The following is an 18640-nucleotide window of genomic DNA, read 5'->3' on the forward strand; positions in this document are numbered from 1 at the left end:
GTAGAAATGAACATTTCGAACATGGCAGGGGCATCCTTGTTTAAACCGACCGACCTGAGCTGTGTGACGGTTCTGATTCGCTAGCCCAAATCGACAGCTGTTATAAAAAGTGACGGGCGCCACTCTGCCACTGTCACATGCACCAATGGAGGGTGATGTGACACTGCAACGAAGATAAATGATGTCAGCTGGCAACTGCACATGTACAAATGCAACTATCCATCAAGACTAATGCACTAGGTGTACTCGGTTCGTTCAAATACTTGTTCGTAGGCAGTTTATATGCTTTCAACATTCGATTTTGACATATCATGTTAGTAATATCGAACGATAGAATCAAAGTCGCTCGGTGCAAACATTAGGTATATTAGGTACATTAACCAGATATTTTCCAAAAAAAGACAGCCTCATTGTGGGGATATCACCTAACATACCTAACATAACCTGACATACCTACCATACCTAACACACATGTTAACAAGGAGGGTTCATTCTCCCAAAAACACATCTCACGCAATCTTCACATCAGTAGGGCTAAAACACTGCGTTGTCCTTTAAACATGATGCAAAAGGCTAGTTGGAAGCATACCGCTCAAATTCCGCCAATACGATACTGTTATTGGTATAAAACGTTAGTGTCTCTTTCCACCCGGCCACGTAGATGGGCTTTATTTATTAGAACCAAACTTTTGGCCTCTCGAGAGCCAACAAATAAACCATTATGCAGTACATTAAGACAGCAATCCAAAGCCGGATTGGATGCCCCTGGGGTTTGTATTAGGTTCTGGTTCAGCCGGTTCAGGTTAATCTTTTCTAGCAAATCTTGCGAGAACCGGGCCAAGCTCAACCTCTTTTTCCTTTTGCTTGTTCTCCCGCTGCTGTAGCTGTTCCTTCCAGAGTTCTTCAACCTTAAGCCTCTTCTCATCAATAATATTCTTGCCTCGTTGCTTTCGCAGATATCTGCGGAGCGCACTATTCTTTCCGCGGGCTCTATTCCTGAGTTCTGTCTCGATATCAACTGGTTTCGCATCGAGGTCCTTCTCAGCTTGACGTTGCTGCTCAGAACGTAGATCAAGGTTTCCAATGAAGTTAGGGTCCAGCGCGATCATCTCAGGTTGCAACTTGTTCAATAACGACTTGACTTCGGTCTCTTGTCGTTGCTTAGCCGTCTCAAATGGATTGACTTCCAGAGCATCAAAGTTAGGTTCTCCGGCACCAGGGACAATGATCGACGAAAATCCTTCGTCGTGACCCAATCCTAGAATATCTTCGAATGGACACCAACGCACGCGCTCGACGCGCTTTCCCTCGCCGCCCCAGGCCATGTATGGACTCTGGATCTTCTCCTGCTCGGCAGCGTGCTTAGAGTAAAGGCCTTTCCAAATTGTCGTCTTCGTACCCCATCCTACTGCAGTGAGACCTCGGTCTGATATTGCGATCGACGATGCGGGTTGTCGCGTAAAATAGCTATTGACTTCTTTGAACATCCTTATATCCCAAACTGCCATTTTGCAATCTTGCCCAGCCGATACCATATATCGGCCTTCCCTGTCTACGGCTAATGACCGGACGGGGCCTTTATGCGCCAATAGCTTCACCAGTGGTTCGGGTGAGTTTGGAGACCATAATGTAACAGTTCCATTCTGGTGGCCAGCATGTAAGACGGCGTTATAGGGGTTTTGTGTAAGAGACACTGGTGCTCCGAGCTTCGTCGGTATTTCCGTCACTAGTTGACCAGTAGATACGTCTTGGTACTTGAGAAAACCCGACATTCCCTAGCCTCGTAGTTAGTATCAATAGAGCGAGCCATGGTACGCCAAATCTACTAACCAGGGTTGCCAATAAAAAGTGGTACGGCAGGAATTCCATATGCGTTACTTCTTGGTGTTTCCTCAGGCAATGTACTTCAACTCCCTGACGATCGTATATGTAGACATGTTTCTTTTGCGACACGGCGAAAAACTGGTTATTGTGTAGCCACCGTGCATCACGGACCGTTTCTCCAAGCTGTAGCTCACACCCCAACTTGCCTTCGCGCCAATCCATCGTAGCGACATGGCCTCGGCGCCCTGCCAGCAGCAATTCTCGACCAGTTCGGGAATACTCGAAAACGTAGGGTCCAAGCTGGTCAAGTTTCAACTCGAATCGCTTTTTCGCCGACTCGGTGGAGATGTCGTCTAATATTTCTTCTTGTCGCACTCTATACGTCCTCTCTAATTCGTGCTCGGGTTCTAGGAAACCGCTAGTATTTTCGAGAAGTATTTCTGCATCTTTTGCCTTCACTGTAGCTTCCTTATATTTATTCTCCAGGGATTTTAGGTTACTCCGTAGCTTCTTGTCCTTGACGGCTTTGACATTGACTCTGCTCCCTCGGCCATAGTCTCTTTGCGCTTCCTTTAAACGTCGTCGCCTCTCGCGCTCTTCTTTTGGAACAAGTTCCGTTCTGGTTCGTTTAATGACACGCGCGCCATTGTCGTAATCCCTATTGGATGGCTTGGTCACGGCTTTCGTTTCGACTTCCATATTGGTCTGTAGGGTGGTTGTTAAGAAGAGAAGTACGACTTATAAACAGTCAGTACTTGGAAAGTTTGTAGGTCGGCATTTAACGCCAAGCCAAACTTCAAGGCGCAAACCCAAAAATTTCTGAGCAACAGAGACGATAAACTGATAAGAAATGCAGTCCCATAAAAAAGTTGTTATCAGTGGGTAATCAGTCCGATAAGCGACGATAACTAAACCGCACAGAAAAAAATATTGTGATAAGAGACCCATTCCGGCTGCCGATATCCTCAATTGCCCCTCCGCCCCTCCAACCCTCCAACCCTCCAACCCTCCAACAGTCAAGCCAATATTAGCCCAGCGAGGTTCTTGACGTAGATGTTGATCTTAAAAGGAATTCCTACAGTATAAACCTCACCAACCTGGCGTCGCTACCATTCCGATTTAAAGCTGGAGGTGACGGGAAAATGCCTTCCGTAGTAGCTACTCATTCTCATCGGCCGACTACGAAAGTTGCGCCCAAGACTTTCAAGTCCAAAAAGGCCACCAAAGGCGCTCTACGAGACCAGGCTAAAGGTGAGATCGCAATGATTTCTAGATATGATAGATTCCTTTTCTCTTTACTGACACATTAATTCTAAAGGCAAAGTACCCAACGACAAGAGCCAGCGCAAGACTCCTCATCAACAAGTAATGTCCAAGTTCGATCGTCGCAACCAAGCAAAGCAGCGCCAGCTTGCGAAACATAAGGAACACCTAAAAGAAACCTCTGTCTTCTCTGGGCGGGATGGTGCGCCAAGAATAGTTGCTGTAGTACCGCTCTGCGCTGACATTGATGTCTCCGCCGCCATCAAGGATCTTAACAGCAGCCTCGATATTGAGTCCGACGCCTCCGAATCCAGCTTCCCAGTATCCGTCGACAGATTCAAACAAAAGCTTCAATATGTACCAGTCACGAGAGATCTCACCGCATGTATTGATGCGACAAGAGTCGCAGATTTTGTCTTATTCATATTATCATCAGAGACAGAGGTGGATGCTTTGGGGGAACTTATTATCCGAAGTATCGAGAATCAGGGCATGTCCACATTATTCACAGCCGTCCAGAATCTAGATAAAATCCAGCCCGCGAAGGCCCGCCCAGACGTCGTCAAGTCCCTAGTCTCGTTTATGACACATTTCCATCCAGGACAGGAAAAGATATATAACCTCGACTCGAGACAAGAATCCTCAAACCTCATGAGATCGCTCTGTACAACGACGCCGAAAGGAATTAACTGGAGAGACCAACGATCGTGGATGCTTGTTGACGATGTCCAGTGGTCGTCGACTGAAAATGAGCTGACAGTATTAACGGGTGTCGTTCGTGGAAAAGGTCTCAAGGCCGACCGATTGGTCCATGTGGGAGATTGGGGAACCTTCCAAATCGAAAAGATCACAGCCGCACCGCTCTCCACTAAGAGACGGAAAGATGACGGAATGGCCGTAGAGGAAACAGAACCCGAGAATGTCCTGGAGACCCCGGATGAGGACCAAGATGATCTTGTTGAGTTGGCCCCAGAAGAAGCGATGATGGCTGACGCAGATATGGAGGAAGGGATAAAAGAGCCTGCAATCAAAAAGGGCGTATTGTTAGACGACCACCACTATTTCTCCGAGGAAGAACGAGAGGAGTATGCACAGCCAAAGAAACTACCTAAAGGAACATCATCTTACCAGGCAGCCTGGTACCTAGATGATGTGTCAGATTCCGAGTCGGAAATGGATGATCAAGAAATGGAGGATGCCCAGGATGAGGTTATGCCTGCGGCTCCAGAGGACGGCATGGAGGGTTTGGCCAACGCCGAGCCCACTGAGGCCGCTATGTCTGAGTACCCTCAATCGGAGATGTTTATCGAACCAGACGAGGAGGAGGATGCTGCACAGTTAGAAGCATATCGTTCAAGGAAACGTGATGAGGTAGAGGAAGACAAGGAATTTCCGGATGAGATCGAGTTACATCCGAACGTCCTTGCGAGAGAAAGATTAGCAAAATACAGAGGATTAAAAAGCCTACGTACGAGTCCTTGGAATACGGAGGGAGATCGTCCATTTCAGCCCGAGGAATGGTCAAGGTTATTACAAATATCAGACTACCAGTCTTCCCGAAACCGCTCAATAAGAGAAGCTCTAGTCGGCGGGGTGGCCCCTGGAACGAGGGTCCATGTCCACCTCAGAAACGTCCCTAGGGACCTGGAGAAATCATATAACCCTTCGCGGCCAGTCTCGCTCTTCTCACTCCTACGACACGAAAATAAGAAGACGTCATTGAACTTTGACGTTACGCACAAGGAAGATTACGAAAAGTCCATTAAGGCTAAGGAGGAGCTCATCGTTCAGTGCGGCCCTCGACGATTTATCGTCAACCCCCTATTCTCGCTTCCCGGTAACACCGAGAACGACGTGCACAAGTACTGCCGGTACCTCCACCCGGGTCAATCTGCTATCGCGACGTTCATGGGTCCTATTACTTGGGGATCTGTGCCGACATTGTTCTTTAAGCGAACACTTTCTGAGGGGGGAGACGGCGAATCAAGTGTTCCTCTGCAATTAGTAGCCACAGGAACCGCTCGTGCACCATCTACCTCAAGAGTCGTTGCTAAGCGTGTCATATTGACTGGCCACCCCTACCACATCCACAAGAAGGTCGTCACCATCCGATACATGTTCTTCAACCGAGAAGACGTGGAGTGGTTCAAGGCGTTACCCCTATGGACGAGGAGAGGGAGAAGCGGATATATTAAGGAGACTCTTGGTACTCACGGATACTTCAAGGCCAACTTTGACGGAAGGATTAACCCGCAGGACGCGGTTGGCGTTAGTCTATATAAGCGAGTGTGGCCGAGGAACGCTATTCCCTTCACTGGGTCTCTCCTGGAAGAGGGGGCGTCGGGAGTACAGAACGAGGAGGCCATGGATGAGGATGTCCTATAGATACTAGGGTATATGGGTTATAGCATGCGTCTATGTCGTCTTCCAGTCACATCAAGGATATATCATAGAGTGTTTAGATCTCAATCGTTCGGGGATTATCATGAGAGAAATGAGAAACGGTTCCAAATACGATACCAATTTGGTTACGGTTACACGTTTATTTCCCATTCAATCTCAACCCGTCTCAGTACCACACTTAAAACAGCATAGCATGACTGGCAGCGAATCTTTATTTCCCTTATATTCAACACAAATTACCTAAACTAACGTCTCCAACCCAGCCGTCGGCCTCGGCCCTCCTTTTGCCTTACACACCTCCTCAGCACCGCTAGCCTTCCACGCACTAACAATCAAATTAACAATATGATCCACCGCAACCCCCTTCTTCACCTGCGCAAACACCGTCGGCCCGCCCTCCCTCATCTTCCTAGCATCGCGCTCCATGACGTCCAGATCGGCGCCCACGGCCTCGGCCAGATCGGTCTTGTTGACGACCAGCAGGTCGCTCTGGGTGATGCCGGGGCCGCCCTTGCGGGGGATCTTGTCGCCGCCGCTGACGTCGATGACGTAGACGATGAAGTCGGCGAGCTCGCGGCTGTAGTTGGCGGCGAGGTTGTCGCCGCCGGACTCGATGAGAAGAAGGTCGGTGGCGAAGGCGGCGTGCAGGTCCTCGAGGGCGGCGAGGTTCGCGGACACGTCCTCGCGGACGGCGGCGTGGGGGCAGCCGCCGGTCTCGATGGCGCGGATGCGCGGCGCGGGGAGGGCGCGGTGGCGCGTGAGGAATTCGGCGTCTTCGCGCGTGAAGATGTCGTTGGTGACGGCTGCGATGGAGTATTGCTCGCGCAGGGCGAGGCAGAGGGCTAGCATGAGGGCGGTTTTGCCGGAGCCGACGGGGCTGGGGGGGGTGTCAGAGTTAGTTGTTTTTTGTTTTCGGTATTGTATAACTTGTAGGATACTAGGTAGGTAGATTGTGGTCGTATACTAGGGCTCAGGTATATATATATATATATATGTGTGTGTGTGTGTGTATAACAGATTACTCTTATGGACATCGAGTATCTCTACTTTATACTCCTTTAAGGGGGTGGATATGTAAATGGGAATACTCAGACTGGACTTACCCTCCGATTCCAACGGTAAAGGCTCTCTCGTTCCAATTGCGGCCCTCGATGATGGGCATCTCTCGCCCGAGAAAGCTGCCCGGCCCATCGAGGATCTCGTGCGAGTGCCCGTGCTCAGCGGCCGAGAAGCCATCGTGGGAATGGTTGGTAGCGCCTCCGTCGTGGGAGTGTAAGTGAGCCGTCGCCATTGCGGGGTTATTAAGTAGGTACCTAAGGTAGGTAGGTAGTGGGTGAGTACGATAATAAATTTCAAATCACAAAAATACGATGTGTACGACGTAGTAGGTTAGTATGTTTATGAGCCCTCGACGAAGTTTGCAAAAAATGGCAATGTTTTTGAAATTTCTCTTCTAGGTTCTACCAAGCCTAGGTACCTACGAACCTACGATTTTGCTTGTTACTTACACAAACGTATTATTCAAAAACTTGCTTACCGAGAAGGCGCTACAGTTAACAGCAGCTCCCTTGGGTTCTTTCTCTATCCCGCTTCCCGTCTCTCTATCTCTATCTCTATCTCTATCTCTCCATTGCGATTATCTTATCTCTGGTGAGGGGCAGAAGACCTACCCCACATTCAGCGAGCTAGCTAAGGGCATTAGAGCTGGTTTGCATTTTAGACGTTTGTTAGTTATGTCTTGTCTTTGTCTGTCGTTCTCGAATTCGTTTGAGTCTAGCAGAGCGAATATTCGTCAGAGAATGCTTCTATATAACATATAAGTGAAGTTGAAATTGAGGCTTTCGCCATGTCAACGAGCAATGTCTTTGCTAACTTCTGTTACGTAAATTGATAAATATTGGCCTGTAATGAGTGCTTGCCAATACTTGCCAAGTAAGAAATCGATGTCCTACAAGCTTGGCTATTAGCTCAGCTTCCCTAGGCTACATGTCTGCAGTATATATGCGTTCTTTACTCGCAGTTTCCCAACAACAAAAACAACAACCCAATCACCATTCTCCAAAGAATGGAATTCATTCTCGATTGGTCTAGTGGTCAGGATACCTGCTTGTCATTGAACAAGTACGCAGGTGGCCGGGGTTCGATTCCCCGATCGAGAGCATCTTTTTGTCAGTTGAACATGGTGTTTGTCTTTTTCTTTTCTTTCTTTGTCCCTTTCGCCTATTCTTGTTTTTACACTTGCCTCTGCTGTTGGCCTCAATGGCTCCATGTGGCATAATTATATGACAGCTTATTCAATATTTTATTTATCTGTATACGAATTTATACCAATTATTATCATTTCAATATTTCAATATCCAATGTGTACCTAGTCAATCTGTCTTTTATTCAACACTACGCGAGCACATCTTTACCACGTTAAGCAAGATCGGGTCTCAATATCGCAATAGTTTCGATCTTAATTCACGTAGTTCCATACCCTTTCCAGCACCGTATATTAATTAGGCCAGTTAATTTATCTACCTAACCTAACCTATTACCTATCATTCGGTACCATCCGAAACCCTAGGGCTCTGCCGCTGCCGATCACAGAGCTGTTGGTCGACGGTTGTCAAAATCTCCGAGCCGCCATTGTACGGCAGGGAACACCACATGTTGTCTCGAACCCACCCGAGATCGTGTATCATTCCTGGACCAGCGCCTCACGACTGCTTCTACCCTACCGCAGCCAGTAATCCACACATGGTGTCGGTACTGGCCCGAAAAATACGCAATACCCTTCCTTGCTGCTTTATCCTCCATCCTCGTATTGGGTCAAAGCATAAGCTATGGATTGCAGATGCGTGGCTTTGGCGGCTCGAGTAACCTACCTACCTATGTAAGGTGTTAAGCAATACGTGCGTCAGCCATGACTGCAATTATCACGCGGTACGGGCTGCGAGTAGCCGTCGCCCGCCAAAGACTACGTTTGGAATGCAAATAGAATGTCGATATTATCACGAAGTAGTCGTTCCTGGCAGGATTTGCTAGCTCCAGGAATTACGACAAAGATATCGGGTCTACCACAGTGTGATTGTCATTTACCTACCTCGATCCCTCGTGATGACCACCTTACCTTGGACACTTGGATTCTGGTTAGTTAATCGGAGTATAGCTTCAATTCCCTTTGAATTGAGTATTAGATGATACCTTAGATGATACCTTAGATGATACCCAAGATCGTCATTTAATATTCACACCTCGGCTATCTCTGCAATGTCAGCATCCAAATGGAAATAGAAGCGCCCAAAGTCTTCGAGAACGATGATTCGCCTACGGATGGATAACTCGTGGATAACTCAACGATAGCACGTAAGCGCATTTACAGAAGCTACGTTGGTCGAACCAGGTCGTCCAACCGTCTCCATCTTCTCCAGATTTGTATACCTGGCAACGGGCAAGTGGTTAGAAGAATCGATAGCAATACATAAGACATGAAGCATGGGTTGCCGATTGGTATCCTTTCTACAGGGTTACATGGCTTTCCCTCGTTAGCTAGTCTAGAAGAAGATTGATGCATCCCGGCCTGCAGGTTTGTTATTGTTAGTATGATTTTCTATGTACATAGCAACGTAAAGTGCCGCCGGGCGAGACTGGACGGCGAGCAAGGACATTGGCGAGGTTTAGGCGTGCCTATGGAGATATATATCTATGTATGTATGTATGTATTTGTATAACTACCTAGGTTACATACATACATGCATACATACTTACATACTTACATACTTACATGGTTGGGTATTCTACATACTCTAGTCTCTCGTCGCCTTAGCGGTCGTACCACCAAAACCCGTCTAATCGGCCTAGATCCCGCAAGGGACGCCGGTGTTCGGGACCACACTCTCAGTGCGACAGGAACAAACGCAGGAAACAAAACACCGAAGCCACCACGGGAAGATACAGCTGAGAGAAACGCCGTGCGACTATGCAACTACATTGGGGAGTATCCGTCATCCTTCGCCTAGCAGAATTTGGAATGAAGACGTTTTCCCATCTATCTCGATACTGGTTCGATTCTGCTCTCTTCCCCTTGGGGAAAACATTGCTAGGATGCCTATGATGCTAGGGTATGCTTAGGGTATGCTTAGGGTATGCTAGGGTACGTGCATGCGAGCTCCGTAGCACGAGCCAGCTTAAAGTCACAGTGTATTGCTTGGAACTGGGGTCGATATATGTTCGACAAGGGTTACGGACAAGGATCCAACCGCCGTTGTCCCCCATTCGTCTATTGTATATGTATCGACCAGGGTGCTCCTAAAGTTCGAAATTCAAATTCATACATACCTACATACATACATACAACATACATGCCTACCATGCTCTACCTATGCTCTACCTATGCTCCATACTCCATGTTCCATGTTCCATGCTTTTAGCAGACCGCCTCTCCTTTGGCTCCCACAAGAGAGCCGGAGGTCGCAGTGCAGCTATATATCCAGAACCGGGTAAATTATGACACCAGAAGTGCGTCTCGGCTCTAAAGCCAATATGATTTCCAACGCGCAGATGAAATCAGGGCAAACAAAGGGAGATGGAGGTCACGCATCGACCGGAAACTGTTTAGTGTTTGCTTGATCTCCTTTTTTTCCTTTTGGAGCTAATGTAGCCTCTCTCTACTGTGTAGGTATATCATGTATGTAGTATATAATGTACACATTATATAATAGTATGTAGCTACTAATTAATGTAAATTGGAATAGCTGACGATACCTACCCGACAGTCAAGTGATGGACCACTACCGTTCGGTACCGTTCACGCGCCCCTGTATCCATGCTACCTCCATGCTACCTTAAAAATAAGAGGCTTCATTCCCTCTTAGCCAAGCCGGCCGCATTCTGCACGCCTCTGCCCCAGATTTTATTAATAAGAAGTCGACCTCCCTATTGTAGTAAACGATGGATCGCCCTATCCGTCGTCCCTAGGAACTAATGTAACCTACATGTATATATTCTTATACTTTCGCTCTATAACCTTCATGTTAGTCCAGAAAAGGTTTATCCATCCCTCGTTCGCTGAGCTGAGCTGACACCCGTAGCTCCTGTAGCTCCCGTAGCTCGTATAGACATACCTAATTATTAGGTCCGCCTTTCAAAGTCTATCGCTACCGACTGTCTTACTTCTAACTCTGGGAATATCAAGCTCGTGTCTTATGAGACGAGTCATGCATGTCATGAGACGTATGCAGCTGAACCAGTAACTTACCTAAGAAAGGATCAAGAATAATAGCTTCTCCTAATATTTGTTCGCTTCCTGGAAATCTAATACGAACTTCCGGCTCCAAGTTTCCAGCTGTCCAGCTTATACTTTTATCCTCCGACATTACGAATTTTGATACCCTCATCGTCGGTCTATGGAATATTTTTACAACTACATTCCGTCGAATTCAGCCGGGCAGAGACAGACGGATACAATGCAGCTCACCATGGGTCGTTCCGCGAACGATCACCGGGCGCCGATGCCGGCTAGGCAAGCCGTTCCCAAGTCGGATCCATTTAGACCTAGCAACGCGAGACAACAGCGGCATTCTAAGTCGCAACCTTTTGATGCTGATGATTTGCGGCGGCGGCTGTATATAGTTATCGCAGAACAAGAAGCGCAGAAGAAGAGACAAAAGCGAAGGCCAGACGAGAGTTGCCAGAGTCAAGAACAGAGTAGATCCACAAGCAGATCAGAGGCGAGACAGACGGATGCTATAAAACCAGGAGCCAGCGAGAAGAGCTTCGCGACGCGGATGGCAAAAAGCAAAGTCACGATAGCAGATTCAACAAGAGAAAACGACACCCAGCCTCCAAAAATAAAAACCGGCCGGTCCATGTCAAAGTCCATCCAAGACAGGCTACGGCGCCGACCGTCAGAAGTAGACCCGACAGCGACCGAGAGCGCGGTCAAAGCGACATCATACCAGCACGTGCCCCAAGAAGCCGCCGCGCAATTCGAACGGACGGCAACGGCCAACAGCATGCGCGAGAGGAATCTCGGGCACAGTATATCCCAATCAACACTCCAATACCGCGTCGAACGCCGGCCGTCAGACCAACATGACCTCGACTCCAGCACATCCCCCACGCACGCATTAGAACGCGTCCGAAGCAAGCGGGGGCTCTTCCAGACCCCGCAGTGGCACCCAACCGCCGCCGCCGCCGCCGACCCGGAAGACCTCTACCCTCCGCAACCGCAACCGCAGCACCAGCTCCGCCGCCACAGCGCCCCGCTCGTCATCCCCCCGCGCCCCTGGCGCAAAAACAGCATCGGCACCGTGCTCGAGGGCAAAGCCATGGCCACGACGGACGAGATCTCGTCCGAGGAGACGCTCGTCGTCGTCGTCGACCCGCCGCCGCCGCTGCTGTCGACGGCGACGGCGATAAACGCGCACCGCGTCGACTGGACGCAGAGCGACGAGAAGCCGGCGGTTAAGTCGCCCAGCGCCGGGGGCAGGATCCCGCTGCTGAGGAAGGCGGATTCGCTGTGGACGCTGAAGAAGCTGGGGGGGTTTAATAGAGGTGGTGGAGGTGGGGGTGGGGGTGGTGCTCGCGAGAAGCAGTTGCAGTTGCAGGGGGAGGATGGGAGTAGTTCGACGGCTGCGTCGCCGTCAACGATGAAGTTTCCAAGGTTGGGGTTTTTGATGAAGTTGAGACGTTAGGGGATGGTGGCGGTGGCAGTGGTGACGGCGGCTTTAATGACTACCTAGGTACCTACCTATTAATTTAATTCGTTTGTTCATCTGGGAGGGTGGTGGTGGTGGTGGCGGTGGTGATGTAATTATGGCTGAAGAATACCTAAGTTTGTGTGAGGTGGATAATGGATGTATACCCCGGCTGAAGCTGCGAGGATATGCAATGATATCGTGATACCGTGTAATGACAAAAGCATTGATGAGACAAGGGAATGAACTGAATTGTAGTTGGACTTATTATGATGAAGAAATCACTCCTCTTCCCGAGATTGGTTCGTGTAATTATTCTAACCTAGGTAGGTGCATAGGGTTTATATCATCCTGAGACCTCGTGTGTGGTGGTGGTTGTAGGCCGGTTGGGATTTGGTCTGCCGTCTTAATAATAATAAGATATAAGTAGTGATACGCAAGACATTTATCACATACGACGATAGGATCTAGAAAACTCGAGATTTTGTCTGCTTTTTCTTGAGATAAGACATATATCGGACATTTGTGTTTCTTTTACTTTTGCTGTATTAGAATTTGATGGCCGACCTCCTCACGCCAGAGCTGTTGGCCTTCGGTCCCTTGGGCCTTATATGTAGTTACGTTCCTCTTTCGAACTACTACGCTCTTTTGAGGGTTTGGTTTTTAAGACAATATTATTCATCTGAGAAGGTAGAAGAAAAGTCATCATCTAGAAGCTCAGATTCAGGCTCCGAGTCTTCTTTGACAGTCTTGCCATCCTCGTCCCAAGCCATATCATCGTCCAGCAGCATAGTCTTGCCAGTCAGGACGTCCAACGACTTTATTTCAAACCGCGGAAGTGAATGAGTCAGGATCCTCACGGTTTTAGGGGGCGCCATTCGGGTTGAGAGAACTTCTGCCTGTTCCCGCATGTCGGCTATCAGTTGAAGCAGTCCTCCGGTTTGGGAACCGCATCGTTTAGAGTGAGTCGCGGACGTTATCCCCGGTAGGTTCCTAGTCAGACTCATATTGACGACCACCACGCTTAAGTGTAGGCTGTCATTGGAATCTCGCGGTTTCAAAACATCAGGGCAGATGCTGCGCATGCGTAGGTGAAGGGTTCGAAGAGTACGAAGAAGAGTGCCGATAGCTGGGCAGATATGACAGCCTGTCCCTTGCTCTCCTGGTGGATATGAAAAGCCGACAGACAGATCTAAGACTAGAACTCTCAGGTTCTCTAACGAGAGTAAACTTTGCATCGCAGGTAGCGATAGATAATCCCTCGGACTATCGAGGGTCTCAGGGGATGGATAGCTCCAGGCTTGTATACGTAAGGTATGTAACCTACGAGATTGTTGGGCAATAGTGGCAAGCTGGGCGAGGTCATTATTTAGGACCTCTACCCAGGTCTCGACAGGATCGTCCCCAGGAGCCTCGTTCGAAGTAGGCGCCTCCAAATAGTTCGACTCCTGCCCATATTCTTGAGGATAGGACGTGGAGTTGTAGGCTTGATATCCCTTTAGTTCAAGGTCTAGGATTGCCAAGCTGTCTTTCAGCGGAGATGATCTTTTCATTACGCCAGAGGCGATCAGGCTCCGCAGGGTCTCCTGAGAAAATGTGATGCACTTGAAGTATGCAGGAAGAGCGAACTCGAACCACTGTTTGCAGACTGTAAGGCGGCCTAAATCCTCATGGAAAAAGTATGAGCCAATTTGATCAAAGATTTGTGTTAGAGTTTCCGGAGGTAATCGTAGGAGTGACATTGTGAAGACCAAGCAACGCGAGCTGTTAAAAGCTGTTGCGGTACATAGGTAGCGACATGTAAATCGGATTTATCCTTTTTTGCTCATTACCGAGATGATCTTAGGTACACGTCAATACTATGGAAGGAAGGTACATTATGTATGTATCAACTAGGTTAGGTAACCACATAGTTGTACCCTTATACATTTTATCACTGATACCATCTTCTAATTCATACATGTACCTATGACATATGTAGGTAGCCCTAGCTTTGAGAAGGTTGCTACTTCCTTTTTCTAAGAAATTTGATTAATCTCGCTAAAAGGTCGTGATTACTTAACATATAAGTGCATTAATCCTCCGATTTGAACGGCGTTCTATACCAAGTAATTATACCCAAGATGTGATAGTCGAGTTTAATTACAACCAAGAGAATCCCGTGTTTGCTCATTCTAGATTGGTTATATTTAATAACAAGCCTCACGTCTATGCATCTATATGTCAGATTGACCACTTGACCACTTGACCAAAAGGTATCTTGTCATGCCATAAGTGCCATTACTTAATATATATGCGACACTATATCGCTTCTCGATATGACGGTGATCCCGGAGAAACCACCTACGTTACAATGTAGCAATGCATGAAAGGGGCGATGCAAAATGGGGGCCGAATGGAAATGGACAAATTAGACAATAGAGCATTGAGAACCTCGAGAAGCTCGAGAAGCTTGAGAACCTCGAGAACCTCGAGAACAAGTAGGTCAATAAACATCCCCCCTCGCTAATTCACATATGAATCTGTTATGTATCAGAAGTACAATTTAGCTTGTTGAATAACCCCAAGCTATGGCGGATCCTTTCACGGCTCTTGGAACGGCAAGTAGCATTATCACCTTTGTAGAGTTCACATGGAAGCTACTTACCAACACGCATACGATATATAAATCCGCGACCGGCGAAACTGAGGATAGCACAACTCTCTCGATCATCGCAAAAGATGTTGCTAGTCTTGGAGCTGCTATCATCGCGTCGCCTGGATGTGAATATGAACTGCAAATCCTTGTTAAGGAGGCGCAGAGTATCGCTCATGATTTACTCGAGGCGCTGAACAAACTGAAAGGTCAAGGAGCCAAGACGGTATGGAAAAGCTTCGTGGTTGCATTGAAGGAAGTGTGGCAAGGCAGCCAAGTTGAAGCCTTCTCTCAAAGGCTTACAAAGTTTCAAACTCAAATCGCTTTACATATCCAGATGTCGATCTTGTGAGATTACCAATGGTATTAAGGCAGAACATGATACTAAACAAAGCTTAGGAGCCACGTCTCGGAAATCTCTCGCACGACTACCCAATCCAAACACATCGATCAAACCTTAGGAACTACAATGCAGACAGAGTTCCGCGAGCTACGCGAAGACGTTGTTGCCGCTGTAGCCGCTGTAGCGAAATTAGTGCCCCGAGACTCAGTCTTTGAGCCCGCAGGGAAGCATCTCAAAAGCCAGAATGATATTAATATAGAAGACGAAGGACTTATTCGTGAGGTACTGGCAAACCTACGTATCCTGTCCGAGAAAATCTTGCATCTCCACGAAACTGGCAAGAGGACCCATGACGATGAGCGTGTACTAAGGAGCCTTTACTTCGCCGGCATAATGGCGAGGCAAAAGAAGATAGCTGAAGCACATGCGCGGACATTTGCATGGGTCTTTCAAAAACGGCCCCCCGAGTTCGTCAACTGGTTGGAAGATTCAAGCGGCATATTCTGGATCCGGGGGAAACCAGGCTCGGGAAAGTCTACTCTAATGAAATTCATTTCTAGTCACGATAGCACCCGCCTTCATCTACAACCATGGGCACGGGGCCAGGAGCTCGCGGCTGCTAGTTTCTTCTTCTGGAACTCGGGTTCGCCGCTCCAGAAATCTCAAGAGGGTCTTTTCCGTTCGCTCTTGTTTGGAATATTGCGAAAATACCCCCATCTCGTTCCCAGGGTATCCGCACTACGGATCGAGTTAAGGGATGACTGGGATAACGATTGGTCTTGGACGGTTGACGAATTATTGTTCGTGTGCCGCAAAATCATCGAGGAATGCATACATACTAAATTTTGTTTCTTCGTCGACGGAATGGATGAATACGAGGCAGAGAAGGAAGACCTGAGTGACCTCGTGAAAAATATACGGAGTCTTGCTTCCCTTCCAAACATCAAGTTGTGCGTTTCGAGTCGACCCTGGTCCGTGTTTGAGGATGCTTTCGGTCAGAATCCCGAGTTATCGCTCAAGGTTGAAGACCTTACTCGCGACGATATCCGACAATACGTCTCTGACAAGTTCGAAGAGAATCGACAATTTTCTCTGCTCAGAGCTGCGGAACCAACTACGCAGGAGTTGGTGGAAGAAATATGTCAGCGAGCTAAGGGTGTATTTCTCTGGGTTTATCTCGTAGTTCGTGATCTCCTTGGCGGATTCACTAACGGCGATTCCTTGAGGCTTCTCCGAGATCGACTAGATAGATTTCCAGAAGACTTGGATGGCTTTTTTCGGCATATGATCGATACTATACCCTCAATGTATCTTCCATTCGCAGCCCGGATATTCGAAGTTGTCAGACTGGCACCGGAGCCCCAAATAGCAATCACCTTTTCCTTCATTGATGATGTTGAGAACAGGCCTGAGCTCGCGATCGAAATGGAAATGCCCATCATACCTATGTCCGAGCCTGAGATTGATTTTCGGCAAGCCCTAGTAAGACGGCAACTGGATACACGGAGTAAGGGGCTGTTAGAGATTACCCACGAGGACGATTTTTCGCCTGAGCCCGACTTGCCCAGCAATCTCTTCAATGCCCGTGTTGACTTCCTTCATCGTACCGTTCGTGAATTTCTTGTCCGTTCAGATGGCCTAGGCCCATTCATCACCCAGCATATTGGCAATTCAAACACTGCTTTAGTGATGTGTAGTGCTATTCTAACGACACTCAAGAAATTGCCGCCTACGTCCATGAAGAATATAGATATTCTTACACAACTATTGAGTTGGGCTACGCTTGCGGAACAGAACACTGAAGTAAAGGCGGCACTCTACCCAATCCTTGAATCTACAGAATCATTCTATAACTCTATATCATCACCGTCTCGATCCGATGACTCGACACCAGGCGTCGATTTCCTTGGATATGTATGTCTTGGATATGCATGTGAATTGCCTGTCATGTCATACATCGAGGAGAAACTTAGAGACGACCGCACACGTGCTGAAATTAACAAGCGATCCGAACCGCTACTATGCTATGCTCTAAACCACCATTGTCAAAATGTTCATCCAGGTCTCGTCAAAACCCTTCTAGAGAACGGAGCCGATCCCAACCAGGAGATTTACCAATCTTTGACTATTTGGGGACGGTTCGTCCGTCACCTAAAAAAGGATGGCTCTGGGCGTGACAATGAAACCAGAATTAATAAAATCAGAATCACCATTGAAATTTTGATTGATTACGGGGCCGACCTTGAAACTGGAATAGACGAGGGTCATAACACTGCTATGGGGTATGGTCAAGCGGGAAAGAATCGAGCACTTGCTTCGGATGTGATCAAAACTTGGTTCACAGAAGACGAATATAATGCATTATACGAGAAATACGAAGCTGCCAAGCCTGCCAAGCCTATCAAGCCTATCAAGCCTATCGAGGCTATCAAGGTTGAGGACCGCAAGCCGAAATCTTCCATTCGCCGTCGACTGCGGAATATAGGGACGGAAATACGTCGCAGGATCCTTTTCTATGCCCAATCTTAGAGTCTGATACTTTACTAACTTTTAAGGGGAGTACTTTGTGCAATGGAGGATATAATGGTTTCTTTGAGTAATAGCTAGGTGCTGATCCTACTTTACACAAATGTTGACGATAAATCGATGCACGCTTTATTAGGTTATGCATTTTTAAACCTGTCTGGGATCGTGGCTCACGAGGAGTTGATGACTATTTTGACTCATGCATCATCTAATAGTTAATAGAAGGGAGGGATGCCTTCCTTATAACGTAACCTCATTGCCTCTTAGCAAAAGTCAATCAACTATCACATAGATAGCCTTACATGATACAGCCGGATTAATACTTACATGTAGTTGATCTAGCAACGATAGGCGACTCTAATATACTATGTATTTTTGGTTTTCTGCTTCTATCTGCTCTTCTATTCTAACTAACTATGGCTTACCATTGTCTCCTTCAGGGGGTAGTCGTCCACCCCAGGACCTAGGTAAGAGCATAGAAAATCAGACTCGATCTAAAGTTCAGACAAGTACACCGACTTCTAATTACACCTGTTGGGATTCTAAACAAAACATCTGGAACAAAAGGATACTCTAAATATATATAGCCATGAGCTACCGTAGTCGGGGTCAGGTTATCTTGCGGGACAGCAAAGTTATTTCCATCCGTCTCGCGACAATACTGCTCTATGGACATAATTTGATGACGGATGCTAGAACCAGCTCACCACAGTTTTCTATACCCTTTCTGATCATTTGTGTCTAAAGGGCCATAAGTACGCATCTGAAGGAACGCATCTGAAGGAACGCATCTGAAGGAACGCATCATCGTCCGGTTCGGTCCCGGCGTTGCGTATATAGTCGACGTAGTCGGCATGGACTTATCAAATGCACTTTTATATGGAATCGCTGGTATAAGCAAGGCGTTAGGGAGATGGGAAAACCTAATTAGATTGGCGTACAGGCAATTTGGTAAAGCTTGTT

At 47.6% G+C, this 18640-nt stretch overlaps 6 protein-coding genes and 1 non-coding gene across 7 annotated transcripts; 4 read left to right on the plus strand and 3 right to left on the minus strand.

Annotated features, from left to right (window-relative positions):
• Positions 1 to 293: 293 nt before the first annotated feature.
• On the minus strand, positions 294 to 2641 carry F4813DRAFT_366218 (BING4CT-domain-containing protein). Its single transcript, XM_049244007.1, has 2 exons — positions 1831 to 2641; positions 294 to 1775 (listed from the first exon to the last, which is right to left on the minus strand). Exons 1-2 carry the CDS (start codon positions 2521 to 2523, stop codon positions 804 to 806), a joined length of 1665 nt encoding a protein of 554 aa, XP_049097720.1. The 5' UTR covers positions 2524 to 2641; the 3' UTR covers positions 294 to 803.
• Positions 2642 to 2785: 144 nt separating this feature from the next.
• F4813DRAFT_397921 (DUF663-domain-containing protein) lies at positions 2786 to 5472 on the plus strand (the record flags this gene model as incomplete). The annotated part of the gene is made up of 2 exons (XM_049247990.1): positions 2786 to 3075; positions 3143 to 5472. The coding sequence occupies exons 1-2, from the start codon at positions 2967 to 2969 to the stop codon at positions 5470 to 5472; spliced, it is 2439 nt and encodes an 812-aa protein (XP_049097721.1). The 5' UTR covers positions 2786 to 2966.
• A 129-nt stretch (positions 5473 to 5601) lies between these two features.
• On the minus strand, positions 5602 to 7012 carry F4813DRAFT_152899 (CobW/HypB/UreG, nucleotide-binding domain-containing protein). The gene is made up of 2 exons (XM_049238978.1): positions 6594 to 7012; positions 5602 to 6367 (listed from the first exon to the last, which is right to left on the minus strand). Exons 1-2 carry the CDS (start codon positions 6779 to 6781, stop codon positions 5731 to 5733), a joined length of 825 nt encoding a protein of 274 aa, XP_049097722.1. The 5' UTR covers positions 6782 to 7012; the 3' UTR covers positions 5602 to 5730.
• A 554-nt stretch (positions 7013 to 7566) lies between these two features.
• F4813DRAFT_t104 lies at positions 7567 to 7649 on the plus strand. The gene has a single exon. It is a non-coding gene; the product is annotated as a tRNA-Asp (tRNA).
• Positions 7650 to 10952: 3303 nt separating this feature from the next.
• F4813DRAFT_391333 (uncharacterized protein) lies at positions 10953 to 12170 on the plus strand (the record flags this gene model as incomplete). The annotated part of the gene is made up of 1 exon (XM_049247148.1): positions 10953 to 12170. One exon carries the CDS (start codon positions 10953 to 10955, stop codon positions 12168 to 12170), a length of 1218 nt encoding a protein of 405 aa, XP_049097723.1.
• A 225-nt stretch (positions 12171 to 12395) lies between these two features.
• F4813DRAFT_152894 (uncharacterized protein) lies at positions 12396 to 14064 on the minus strand. The gene has a single exon (XM_049238977.1). It carries the CDS (start codon positions 13913 to 13915, stop codon positions 12848 to 12850), a length of 1068 nt encoding a protein of 355 aa, XP_049097724.1. The 5' UTR covers positions 13916 to 14064; the 3' UTR covers positions 12396 to 12847.
• Position 14065: 1 nt separating this feature from the next.
• F4813DRAFT_152812 (uncharacterized protein) lies at positions 14066 to 18063 on the plus strand. The gene is made up of 2 exons (XM_049238976.1): positions 14066 to 15156; positions 15208 to 18063. The coding sequence occupies exons 1-2, from the start codon at positions 14744 to 14746 to the stop codon at positions 17678 to 17680; spliced, it is 2886 nt and encodes a 961-aa protein (XP_049097725.1). The 5' UTR covers positions 14066 to 14743; the 3' UTR covers positions 17681 to 18063.
• The last annotated feature ends 577 nt before the right edge of the window (positions 18064 to 18640 follow it).

The sequence above is a fragment of the Daldinia decipiens genome (genome assembly GCF_022478715.1).
Source record: "Daldinia decipiens strain CBS 113046 unplaced genomic scaffold F4813scaffold_27, whole genome shotgun sequence".
Lineage (NCBI taxonomy): Eukaryota > Fungi > Ascomycota > Sordariomycetes > Xylariales > Hypoxylaceae > Daldinia > Daldinia decipiens.

Excerpts from the sequence above, each read along its gene's own strand:
- F4813DRAFT_152894 (XM_049238977.1), bottom strand. The coding sequence starts at position 13,915 with ATGTCACTCCTACGATTACCTCCGGAAACTCTAACACAAATCTTTGAT.
- F4813DRAFT_152899 (XM_049238978.1), bottom strand. The coding sequence starts at position 6,781 with ATGGCGACGGCTCACTTACACTCCCACGACGGAGGCGCTACCAACCAT. Across the intron at positions 6,368-6,593 it reads TTTACCGTTGGAATCGGAGG|CCCCGTCGGCTCCGGCAAAA; the intron begins GTAAGTCCAGTC and ends CACCCCCCCCAG.
- F4813DRAFT_152812 (XM_049238976.1), top strand. The coding sequence starts at position 14,744 with ATGGCGGATCCTTTCACGGCTCTTGGAACGGCAAGTAGCATTATCACC. Across the intron at positions 15,157-15,207 it reads CATATCCAGATGTCGATCTT|GAGCCACGTCTCGGAAATCT; the intron begins GTGAGATTACCA and ends AACAAAGCTTAG.
- F4813DRAFT_366218 (XM_049244007.1), bottom strand. The coding sequence starts at position 2,523 with ATGGAAGTCGAAACGAAAGCCGTGACCAAGCCATCCAATAGGGATTAC. Across the intron at positions 1,776-1,830 it reads ACTTTTTATTGGCAACCCTG|GGAATGTCGGGTTTTCTCAA; the intron begins GTTAGTAGATTT and ends CTACGAGGCTAG.